Source organism: Microcaecilia unicolor, chromosome 12 (assembly GCF_901765095.1).
Source record: "Microcaecilia unicolor chromosome 12, aMicUni1.1, whole genome shotgun sequence".
Taxonomy (NCBI): Eukaryota; Metazoa; Chordata; class Amphibia; order Gymnophiona; family Siphonopidae; genus Microcaecilia; species Microcaecilia unicolor.
This window is the reverse complement of record NC_044042.1, coordinates 105379311-105392171: the sequence shown is the minus strand read 5'-3', so window position 1 is coordinate 105392171 and position 12861 is coordinate 105379311. Positions and strand designations below refer to the sequence as shown.

General features: G+C 47.7%; 1 protein-coding gene across 1 annotated transcript in view; it reads left to right on the top strand.

Annotated features, from left to right (window-relative positions):
- LOC115481409 (probable ATP-dependent RNA helicase DHX58) overlaps positions 1–11571 on the top strand; it is a 34837-nt gene extending 23266 nt beyond the window's left edge. Inside the window, exon 6 of the mRNA XM_030220496.1 lies at positions 11038–11571. Coding sequence (XP_030076356.1) covers positions 11038–11223 — 186 coding nt within the window. The 3' untranslated portion in view covers positions 11224–11571. The remainder of the gene's footprint in view (positions 1–11037) is intronic.
- Positions 11572–12861: the final 1290 nt, after the last annotated feature.

Sequence of the window (12861 nt, the reverse complement as noted above, 5' to 3'; positions counted from 1 at the left end):
GATGAGATGCCAGGCTCTTTGAGGAAAGAAGGAAGAAGGCGAGGTGCTGAATCCACAAGGGGGGGATAGAGAAGAGAGAAGAAGACTTGCTGGACCCTTGGGGAGGTGGACAGGTGAGGGGGGGGGGAAGAGAGAGGGATAGATGCTGTAACGTGGAGGGGGAAGGAGATAGGGACACAGAAGAGTTATGTTGGATAGGATAAGACTAGGGTCAGAGAATACGATCAACATGGTGAAAGGATAGGGGCAGGGACACAGGGGCGATGCTGGGCAGGGTGGATCGGGACAGAGAGAAAGTGGCTGGTGGACATGAAGAGAAAAGAAACGCCGAATGGACAAGGAGACCCTGGAAAGACAGTTAAGAAAACAACATATGAAAATCGGATACTGGGACCAAACGATAAGAAACATATAATCACCAGACAACAAAGGCAGAAAAAAGTATTTTCCAGCCAATATTCAAAGTGATTTAAGTAGGCAGAAGAGATTTCTGCCTACTTAAATCATCTGAGCCTGCCCAACTGCCAATATTCAGTGGCTTTTAACTGGACAATGCCGCTGAATATCAGCTCCAACTGGCCCAAAAAGGGTGGGCAGGTTGGGCAGTACAAGGTGCGGCATTGGGAGAAGCTGGTAATATTCACCGCTGGGACCTGTATGTTATGACCTGGTGAATGTGAGCCCTTGTGCCCCGACTGAGCACGGCGAAGATGAAGTGGCACCGCACTCGATCAGGCAGCCAGACAACCCCTAGCTTCACCTAGGGAGCGACCACCGTTCCCTGGGAGTTGAGCCCCTAGGTGCAGGCAGCCACCAGGACTTCTGGAACCGGCGGGGTTGCACAACCGCTGACCAGGCTGGCTGGCAGGCAGGCAGACACAGTCCAGGAGCAAAGAGTCAGTGAAGCAGCAAAACAGAGAGCAATCCGAAAGTCTGGGCAGGCAGCAACACAACGCGTGGTCAGTAAACAATCCAAGGTCAGGAACACAGGAAAACACTGGAACAGATGAAGACCACAACCTCTAAGCGAATAGAAGCCGAAGCATGGAAGGACTGGAAACAGGGCTTTAAATAGAGCAGGAATTAGGCTCAACCATGAGCAGCTGTTCCAAGATGGCTGCCCCCATCAGCAGAGGTGCCTACATCCAAATATGGGCTTCCTTCCTGACCTCGTTACTCCAAGATGGCTGCCCCCTCCTGAGCTAGCCAAGATGGCTGCTGTCCATGATCCAACCCGGATGACGGCTGCTAGGTTAGGAAACAGAAGCCAACCCATCCTGGAGAAGTGTAGCAGAGCGTAACACTGTATAACTATTAAAAAGGTTCCTGGAGTCCTTGGAGCCCCCGCCCTGACCCATAGTAGCCACCCTGCTTCCCTTCTCCCACCACAAACATCCACAAACTGTCAAATGTCCCCCTGGTCTAGATAGCTCCCCCCCCCCCCCCAGGCCTATCTTCTATTCCCAATGATCCAGTGGCCCCAGATGGGGCAGCAGCGAAGCCCATTTGCTCCTGCTCCTTGTGGCTGTCTGCGGAAAATGACCTCACCATACTACATAATGGTCTTGTGCAGGCCCTGGTTGAATACTGGTCAAGACCCACATAAGCTAATTTAGCCACCCACGGTCCCTGTTTAAAAATCATGGACCACCACCAGTTTGAAAATGACCCTTTTGGTTTTCATTGTGTTGTTTGGAATGTGTCAGTCCATCTGGCAGAACTGGTTTTAGATGTGACTGAGGTCCGGAAGAAAAACCGCCAGCATTGCAGGGGCAAATCTCCAACTTTAAGATGGGCCATTTTTGGCATCACTGGGAGTGTGTTTGGGTTCTCAACTGCTCCAATGTGAGTTCTATCGGAATGTCTATCTTCCATGCCTGCAGAATCTGCCGGTAATTTAATTCCGGCATCGTGTCTTTGATGTGTCTGTGGTGAAACGCTAGTGGCACTTTCCCCTGAGCCTCAAGAGAATACCCTGCCGATATTTCCTCTTGAACATCTTCTGTCAGATCACTCCACTGTAGCGTATCAATATAATCTCTAAGTTGAGCATAATGGAACATGTCCCCACTGGGAATACCAAATTCAGTTTGTAAATCCTTGAAAGGTTTAAGTTTCCCGTCTGGGGTAAGTACTTGCAAGATGTACACCATCCCTTTTCTCTGCCATCTGCAGAAAGCTGGTTACAGCATACCCGGCTGAAACATTGGATTGTTACAGATTGGCAAAAATGGCGTCACCTTTGGTGAAAAGTTATGTAGTTTGCACACCCATTTCCATGTCGCCTTGGCAGAAGCCATGATGCCTGTTAGTCGAAGCACTTTTGGCAATTCTCCCCCGATCATGTGTAAATGGGCACTGAAATGTGAGGTCTGCAATACAGTGGCGTTCCTAGGGGGGCTGACACCCGGGGCGGATCGCCGATGCGCCCCCCCCGGAACAGCACGACCCCCCCCCCCCCCACGGCAAAAGAACCCCCCTCCCGGGTGCACACCGCTGGGGGGGGGGGAGGTGCCGCGTGCCTGCCGGCTCTTCGTTATCATGCTCCCTCTGCCCCGGAACAGGAAGTAACCTGTTCCGGGGCAAAGGGAGCATGAAAACAAAGAGCCGACAGGCGCGCGGCACCCCCCCAGCAGCGTGCACCCGGGGCGGACCGCCCCCACCGCCCCCCCCCCCCCCCCCCTTGGTACGCCACTGCTGCAATAATCTCATTTCAAGCTTTGTGTTTGAGAAGTCTGACCTAGAACGGAACCAATCGCTTACATGTCTCATGTTATCTGTTTCATGCTTATTAGGCCCAAGCCACCATACTCTACCGGGGTTTGTAGAATTCGCTGGGACAGGCGTGCTCTTTTCCCTTTCCACAGAAAGGCTCGTAACATTTTGTCTAATTTCCGTTCATCTTTCTTTTTCAAATATACTACTACGACTACTACTACTTAACATTTCTAGAGCGCTACAAGGGTTACGCAGTGCTGTACAAATTAACGAATAAGGACGGTCCCTGCTCCGAAGAGCTTACAATCTAAAAGACGAAATGTCAAGTTGGGGTACATGAGATTTCCTGAGAAGAGATGAAGTGATTAGGTGCCGAAGGCGACATTGAAGAGGTGGGCTTTGAACAATGATTTGAAGATGGGTAGGGAGGGGGCCCGGCGTATGGGCTCAGGGAGTTTGTTCCAAGCATGGGGTGAGGCGAGGCAGAAGGGGCGAAGCCTAGAGTTGGCGGTGGTGGAGAAGGGTACTGAAAGGAGGGATTTGTCTTGAGAGCGGAGGTTACGGGTAGGAACGTAAGGGGAGATGAGGGTAGAGAGGTAAGGAGGGGCTGCAGATCGAGTGCATTTGTAGGTGAGTAGGAGAAGCTTGAACTGTGTTTGGTATCTGATCGGAAGCCAGTGAAGTGACTTGAGGAGAGGGGCGATATGAGTATATCGGTCAAGGTGGAAGATAAGATGGTAACAGCTGGTAAACATACAACCACTTAGGTACTATACACATATTATACAGTGCTATTTTCCCCAGCAAGGATAATGGTAATGTCTCCCATGCTTTAAGAGTGGTCTGTGTTTCTCGAAGGAGAGATTGCATATTACATTCGTATAACTTTGTGAGATCTGTAGGGATTATTACTCCTAGGGTACTTTAATTTGTCTCCTGCCCAGTTAAATGGAAATGTCCCCTGTCTCCAGGGTCGCCTATCTGCCACTACTGACAAGGCCTGTGACTTGGTGTAGTTTAACTTGAACCCGGGTAGCTCACCGTACACTTCCAGTTCCTTTATCAAGGATCCTATGGAGCGAGGGGGATCAGATACAATCAGCAGTACATCACCTGCGTATGCAAACACTTTACTATGATGGTCTCCCATCTTCACTCCCACCACCCCTTCAGTCAAGCTTATATGTCGTAACAGGGATTCCATTGACAGCACAAATAACAATGGGGATAATGGGCATCCCTGTCTTGGCCTTTAGCTCCGTTAACCACAAGTGCCGCCATGGGCCTATGATATAGTGTTTGTAACGCTTTGCTGTACCAGCCCTGGAACCCCATGTGCCCCAACGTTTGGAACAGGTACTCCCAGCTAACCCTGTCGAATGCCTTTTCGGCGCCTAGGCTGAGTAGTACTGACGGTTTAGTTCCTACTTGACAGTGTGCCATAGCCAAGAGTAGTCTCCTAACATTTGGCGAGATTTAATGAAGCCTACCTGCTCCTTTCCTATCAATCTGGGAAGAATTGGGGCTAACCGTTCAGCTAAAATTTTCGCTAAGAGCTTTGTGTCTACGTTGAGCAGTGACGTCGTGAGGGCAGCTGACACCCGGGGTGGGTCGCCGCTGCGCACCCCCCCCCCCCCGGGTGCAGCGCGACGCACCCTCCCCCCTCCGTAGCGCAACACCCCCGCCCGCGAGAACATACCTGGAAGGCGGTGAGGGGCGGGTGGGAGGGCCAATCCGCCGAGTGCACGCCGCTGGGGGGGTGTCGGCGCCTCGCTGGTTCCTTGCTCTCTCTGCCCCGGAACAGGAAGTAACTGGTTCTGGGGCAGAGAGAGCAAGGAACCAGCGAGGCGCCGACACCCCCCAGCGACGTGCACCCGGGGCGGACCGCCCCACCCCCTTCCTACGCCACTGACGTTGAGTAGAGAGATAGGTCTATATGATTCTGCCTGCTCTCTGGGCTTACCTGGTTTTGGTATTAGTGTGATTAGAGCAGAGTTAGCGTAGGCGTTAAGGAGCCTTCTATCGTATCTTCATAGTATGCTAAAAGGGCTCCCAGTGCTTTAGGTGGCAGACGTTTATAGTATTCTCCAGAAAACCCGTCCGGCCCAGGGGCTGAGTAAAGCTTCAATGCCTTTACAGCCGCCTGAACCTCTACCATCTACAGTGGCGCGTTTAGAACCTCCCCTTCCTGTACACTCAACTTTGGGAGGCCCGCCTTCTCCAAATACCCAGCCAGTGCCTGGGACTCTAAGGCCCCTTCTTTAGCGTACAAAGTAGCAAAATAAGAGGTGAATATTTTCTCTATTTCCCCAGGTTCATTCATCAGGGTTCCTGCCGTGTTCCTCAAAGCATCTATAGTCCTTGGGCCTTCCCGGTTCTTTATAGTCCGCACTAGTAACTTTCCTGCTCTATTCCCATACCTATATAATTATATTTCTGGTATGTAGAGATTGGGTCTCTTTCTCGTGGAGCAGTGTATTAAGCGCTATCTGTGCTGATTTTAGGTTTTCGAAAGTAGTATGTGAGGGGTTTCTAATGTGTTTCTGCTTGGCTTTTGTAAGTTGAGCTTCTAGGTGCAGAATGTTAGATGCTATTCTTTTTTTTCTCGCACTTATGTATGCTACTAGTAAAAAAATGCCCGTTTCCGAAACCAATGAAACGGGCGCTAGCATGTGGTTTTTTTTGTGTGTGTGTGTATGTGTCACAGAGTTATTTTGTGTGTGTGTGAGGGTGCGGTATGTGTGCAGGTTGTTGATGATGGAGGTGGTGGGTCGGTGTGCGGTTGTTTCGTTAGTTTGGCAGCCAGTCTCCAGCGATTCCTAGGCAGGGAAGGAGTACTCCTCCCCCTTCCTTGGTCGCTGTTTGCTGCTGGCTGGGTCGCGGGTAATCCTTCCAGCTTGGCCGCAGCTTGTCCTGTTCGCCCACGTCCCAGATGGTGACGGGCACGTTGTTTTCCGGCTCCTCTGACTCCATGTCAAGCGATCCCAAATATAGTCTGTGCTATAGGCCCTCTGGCACTCTTCAGTACTGGCATTAGGCATTTAAAAAATTCTCCCCCCCCCCCCCCCCCCCCGGTCTATTTTTGCACATACCCACAGCAGGAATATTCTTCTCTTGTTCCAGCGGTGGTTCTGTGCTCTCTGTGCTGCACAGATAATGAGCCATTCTGCTGGGGAATGCTCCTCCCTTATTGTCACGTAGTTTCCTCTGATTGGTCTGTCTTACTTTGCCTAGTGTTGCCTGGGAACGGTGTTGTGATGGTCCTTTGTGTTTCAGAATGTTGAGGGTGTTTTTTCTGATTGGTCCGTCATGCGAGGGCGGGGCAGAGAGACATGGTCAGTGTTGTGGCTTCACCACCATGAATCCATGAACCCTTCAGGGAGTGACTGAGTGACTTCAGAACGTTGTCTTCAGAACGTTGAGGGTGAGTTTTATTATAGTAGATGATGTCTCCCCGTAGCATTATACTTCACATAATAGTCCCACTTTTCATTTACGTATGTTTGGAAAGGCAACTCTTTTCTATAAGTAAGCTGGGAATCTCCAGCTGATCCCCCTTGGTGCACCTGGCATTGTGTCCACGTCCATCCACACCGGGGCGTGGTCTGAGATTTCTTCTGGACCTGTTACCGCTGTGTTCACTTTATTGAGCAGCGCCCGAGTGATCAGGATGTAATCCAATCTAGCCTGTGTCCCGTGTGCCCGCGATCTGTGTGTGTAATCGTTTTCTGTAGGATGCAATACGCACCACACATCCACTAAGTCCAGGGATTGTGAGACTTGCGGGAGCATAGTGGACCTGTACCCTACATAATGTGGCGAGGTTGGGCTAGTGCATCCATAACTAAGTTCAGGTCCCCCAGCAGTATCCCTTTCAGCTGCAGGCATAAGTGCATCAACATCTGATAAAACCCTGGGTCTGGGTTATTAGGGCCATACACTGCTAACAAGTACAATTCCAATCCCTTTAACCAAACATAGTAACATAGTAGATTACAGCAGAAAAAGACCTGCACGGTCCACCCAGTCTGCCCAACAAGATGAACTCATGTGTATACCTTACCTTGATTTGTACCTGTCTTTTTCAGGGCACAGACCGTATAAGTCTGCCCAGCACTATCCCCGCCTCCCAACCACCAGCCCCACCTCCCATCACCGGCTCTGGCACAGACCATATAAATCTGCCCAGCACTATCCCCGCCTCCCAACCACCAGCCCTGCCTCCTACCACCGGCTCTGGCATAGACCGTATAAGTCTGCCCAGCACTATCCCCGCTCCCAACCACCAGCCCCGCCTCCTAACCACAGTCTCTGGCACAGACCATATAAGTCTGCCCAGCACCATCCCCGCCTCCCAACCACCAGTCCCGCCTCCCACCGCCGGCTAAGCTTCTGGGGATCCCTTCCTGGAGGAGAATGTAGTTCCCTTGCGCTCCTTTGGTTACCAAGGACGCTTTATATGGTACTCCTTTCTTAAACAGCACTGCTACTCCCCCTTTCCTTCCCTGTGCAGCAGTGGCAAAAAACCTCTCCCACCCATGCTCTTTGTAATTTCTGGTGTTCTGAGTCAGAAACTCTCGTTTCTTGTGTGCAAGCTATGTCAACCTTATGCCTGCGCAATGTGGTGAGTATCTTAGAACGCTTAACTGGGGACGTTATTCCCCCTACATTCCATGTCACTATGCAAGTTGCCATGGACCGCTCTGGTGCATTGATCTATCTAGCCTCTCACGCACATTCCTCAATCTTCACTTCCCCAACTGCAAAGGTCTAAAATACAAACTAATGCATGCGTCAACCTTTTCCTACATGAGCACACAATTCTAGAATGCACTGCCGCGCAACCTAAAAACAATCTATGAACTAACTAACTTCCGCAAACTTCTGAAGACCCATCTCTTTAACAAGACATACCACAATGATCAACACATGTGAACTTCCCCACATGTATCAAGAACTGTATTACAATGTTAACTGCTATACTAATATGTTCTACCACTACCATGTTACCCAAGATCTTTCTGTAGTACCAAATGTCTAATTTCTACATATTTCCACTATTCATGATGTATTGTAAGCCACATTGAGCCTGCAAAGAGGTGGGAAAATGTGGGATACAAATGCAATAAATAAATAAATAAATAAAAATGTGTTCTTTTGCTGGTCCTGAGGGAGTTCTTTTCCCCGTGTCCTATGACATCTAACACTGTGTGACCTAGCTATAAGCAGCTCCCTCCCTGTGTGCTTTTACAGTTTGCCACTATGGCAATGAAACCACATTTCCCCCCTGTTCCTGCCTTACCCCCCCCCCCCCTCCCTTCCCTCTCCCAACCTCCCCCTTCCCTATATTGCCCTTTTTCACCCTCACAGGCATCAAGCTCATGAAAGTGCGGGGATCTACTTTGATGCTAGAGCCCCAGCCCTAGGGCACCCGATAACCACTAATAAACTCAGTTTCAGTTCTTGCTAAGTTAAACCTGGCAAAGTAATAAACATATTAACTGCATTACTTCTGCACGATTACAAACAAATCAGGAACACCGCCTTTTAGCTGCCATCTGCTAAGTGCAAGTGTCCACCATCCTTGACTGAAAAGGAACAGAAGGGCACACTTCCCTGTAATTTATCCAGTTGCAAACTATGCCAAAATATTTCACAGGACCCCACAGTCATCCACAAAGGAAAGATATTCAACATAAAGGGATCTTTCACTTGCTCATCTTCCAATGTGGTATATATCATTCAGTGTAAAAAATGTAACAAAGGATGCTATATTGGAGAAACAGGCCAGATGCTTAAGACAAGATTCAATTTACATAGACATCACATGAACAATACTGGTGCCAGTAGGGCTCCCACCCCTGTTGGTCAGCATTTTACAGGACCAGGACACTGTACCAGTGACTTCACAGTGAGAATCCTGAAAGGTAACTTTAAAACCATACAAGAACATAAGACCTTTGAAGTCAGAATGATTGAATATTTTAACACCCAACAGAAAGGACTTAACAAGGATCTGGGGTTCCTAGCCCATTATAAACCATAAAGCTGTATTTCTCTGTTGATCACCCCACCCCTCAATTATCCACACCCATCCTGTTAGAATATCAATGATATGCTTTGATGTCCCCATGCATACTTCCTACCCACCCCCCTCCTCCCACCCTGTCAGACTGTCATAGTAATACTTGAATGTTTTCACTTATATACACTGTCAGCTAGCACATTTGCTTATTTCCGATCTGAGGAAGAAGGGCAACCTTCGAAAGCTAATCAAGAAATGTATTAAGTTATGTCCAATAAAAAGGTATCATCTTATTTTCTTTTCCATGTTTTATTTTGTTTGATTTCTATTGATAACCTTAAGAGTGGACTAACACGGCTACCACACTCCTCTACACCATCCTTGAGAAATGTCTTTGCTTCTGCTACTGTTTTAAAGCCGTGCCAGTTGCCCTCTACCTGTATTCTTAGTGTTGCAGGGTATGATACCATAAATCTCACATTTTTCTGCACCATTTTTGCGCATATAGTGTGGAATTGGCGGCGCTGCTCCTGTACTGCTTGGGAAAAGCCATGAAAGATGAGCACTCTCTGTCCTTCGCAACGTAAACTTTCCCTCTTAGCCCGAAATCCTTATTTCTATCTTGTGTCAGTAATTTAGGATCTTGGCTATTACCACTCTGGGGCGAGCCCAATTTTCAATCCTCCAGCCCACGCGGTGTGCCCTCTCAATCCGTCAGTGCCATTTCTTTTGCTAGCCAAGTCTGCAACCATACTTCCAGGTTTTGGTCTGGGATACTCTCTGGGAGGCCCACTATTTTGATGTTGTTACGCTGTGATCTGTTTTCCAAGTCTTCTTGCTTTGTTATCATCTCTGCTATTTGAAGACTGGCGCACACAATGTCTGGGGCCTGCCCTCGCGTATCATCTTCCAGGGCTGAGACTCTGGTCTCCAAGTCTCTGGTGCGAATCCCCAATCCGTCGACTCCTGTCTGCAGCAGCTCCAGTTGTGTGGTAAGTTTTTCCAGCGCGGTTCTAGCGCCTTCACCATTGCCGACGTCAGCTGCACTATCTGAGAGTCCGAGAAAATCGCCATTGTAGTTGGCAGGGGATCCACTATCTTGGATTCGCTGCTCCCCGTCTTGGTCTTTTCTCTCCTGGTCGATTTCTGCATCGTCACCGGGGATGCCTTTTCTATAAATTTGTCCATTAAGTTAGCTCAGGTTTAGTGTGTTCTGATGAGTGATTCAGGTTGCCGTTCTTTAATTAGGCGCTCCCAGGACTGGCCGGTCCCAGAGCTACAGCGTGTTGCTGCTGCCCTGCTCCCTGCATCACGTAGTCCCCCCGACATAGAACGTTATTGAATGGACGAGGGAATAATACAGTATTTCTAGGATGGGCGGGACAAATTGCTTGTTCTTTTGGCCGCTGTCGGTGACAGGGTGCTGGGCTCGATGGACCCTTGGTCTGTCCCAGCATGGCGATGCTTATGTACTTATGTACTCTCCATCCCTAGTGTTGGAGGTATTCGCAGACTTGATGAAAGGCATTCCGGTAGGTGCGCAGAGTAGAACCAGCTAATGAGCGGGTGATAAGTAGGTGCGTGGTGCTGCTCCTAGATGCCATAACTGTTCGGGAACTGGAGTTGGTTCCTTGTTTGCCGAGGGGACAAGCTGTCGAAAGAGTGAAAAATGAAAACTTGAGAGAGCATCAGCTATACGGTTGTCTACTCCAGGTACGTGCTTTGCCCGCGCAGTCAGATTAATTTGCAGGCAATGGAGTACAAAATGCCTGAGAAGCTCTGCGACATGCAGGCAGCGTCTGTTTGTTTGTTTATGAGCTGAAGAGACCTAGCCGCTTTGGCTTTTCCTCATAGGGAAGTTATCCCATCCCCTTTATCATTTTCGTCACCCTTCTTTGTACCTTCGACACAGTGAATGCAAATCAAGTTTATGCATATTCATTGTGGATATCTAGAAAACCTGACTGGCAAGAGGTACTCCAGGACTGAGCTTGTAAGCCACATTGGGCCTTCCCATGAGTGGGAAATTGTGGGATATAAATGCTATAAATAAATAAAACTTGAGAAACACAGTTTACACCATATACACCTCCCTGGACTGCAGCGAAATAAAGAAAGTGCCACTAACTGTCACATGGTTAATGTTGCTATTTTCTTGATGAACCTATGAATCAGTATCCTAACAACATAAGGGAATCCCCTTCATTGGCATTAGTAAATATTAGCTGTAGCTCTAAAGCAAGTCAGTTCATGAATGCTAGTCTTTAGATTTTCTTTTTTCTTCTCCTTTGCAGAAATGGGGCATGGAAATGATTTACAAGGCTGTCTCTCTTCCAAACATTGCAGTCAAGAATTTCGTGGTGAAGACCCCAGAGGGGACAAGAACCTTCAAGAAGTGGAAAGATGCCCCGTTTCCCACTGAGGACTTTGATTACATAGAGTGTTGCTATTTACAATTTCCCGACTTGGAAGTTAAATAACTTTAAATAGCTTTACTCTCTGTACCGTAAGGCATAGGAGCCAACGTTTCAAATTGATTAGGGGTGCTAAACTCAACAGAAGTTACCCTTCCCTGGACACATTTAAGGAGTTTTCTCAATATTGGGGGTGCTCAAGTATATCCAGATGTAAATAAACTTGAAACAAGAAATGGAGAGGCACTTGCCAGTGTTAGTATGATCAAGTCAGACAGAGAATTCACTTGTTTCAAGGTCTCTCCACAGCACTTTACATCCCTCCTAAAGGGAAATCTTTTTTTCAGAACAATGAAAAAGTCATTGAGAGTCTTTCCTGGATTCCATGTTCGTGGTTAACCTTTGCTATACCTGTCGAGAAGGGGGGGGGGGGGGAGAAAGAAGTAGCACAGGAAGTTCGAGCTGACATTGGCAGGCCCAGGAAGTTAGAGAGATACTGGGGAAGAAGCTATCAGTCCTTGGTTCACTTCCCTAGACTGGTTTATGTTCTCCAAGTCAGCTTGGGTTGCAGATGATGTTTTTACTTTTTCTGGGACGAGATTTGTAGTCGTTGCTCGAAAGTGACACCTAGTGGAAAAAAAGCTATGAATCTTGTGCTTGGTGAGATCAAAGAAAACAACCTATGTCACTAAAAGCCCTTTCTCCCTAATTTCTTATTTCTATTGGAGCAAAACGTTGGTCGGGCCATGGTGCCATTGGCCTAACCCCTATCGCTTTCTATACTGTTGGTGACTGATGAAATCTTTCTATTTTCCAACCAGATTGTGACAAATTTCCTTCAAGGGCCTGGGAAGTTGGCAACCCTGCTTGCAGGTGCTATTGATCAAGAAAGGGAAATGGGACTTGATATACCGCCTTTCTGTGGTTTTTGCAACTACATTCAAAGCGGTTTACATAGTAAATACAGGTCCTTATTTGTACCTGGAGCAATGGAGGGTTAAGTGACTTGCCCAGAGTCACAAGGAGCCTCAGTGGAAATCACAGTCCCTACTCTCCACAGCACGAGTCAGAAATTCTGCAGCAATATGGAATATATTTAAATAAATTTTCCTATAAATATATTAAATATTTGTAGTTTGTACAATTAACTGCATTTTTTGCATGTCCACTTAATTTGTTTGGTTCTTTTTGGAGGGAGGGGAGAAGGCATCTTAGTGACTGGTGGCTCCCAGAATTGATTACCCAAGTATGACAGCTGACCCAGAAGTAAACTGGTTAACTTAACACATAAAGGTTAGGACAACTGTTTTGGTTTTCTAACCTTATGCTGTTAACGTAGCTGATTAGTGGACTGAAAATTGTCACTAACCGTGGATCTGGAAAACTTAGAGTTAACATTTTTTGGTTGAAAATGACAAATGTAACTCTCAGCAGATTTCACCATACATTGTGAAAAAGGCTAGTACCAGACTAGTTTCTGCTAACCGCAAATACTTCAACATCTAAACTAAGGAGGGGCCCCAGGATGGAGGAAACAGATAATTCTGTAACCGAGCAGGACAAAGAATTACTTTTGCTAACTGATTTCTCCTCTCCTGTTCCCAAACTGCAAATATTATGTTTAGCTTGAATGGTTTGTTACCATTAGATGTTTCTTTTCAATAGCTGAGATGTATTCAGCATGTTCCTGTTTCCTTAAAACAT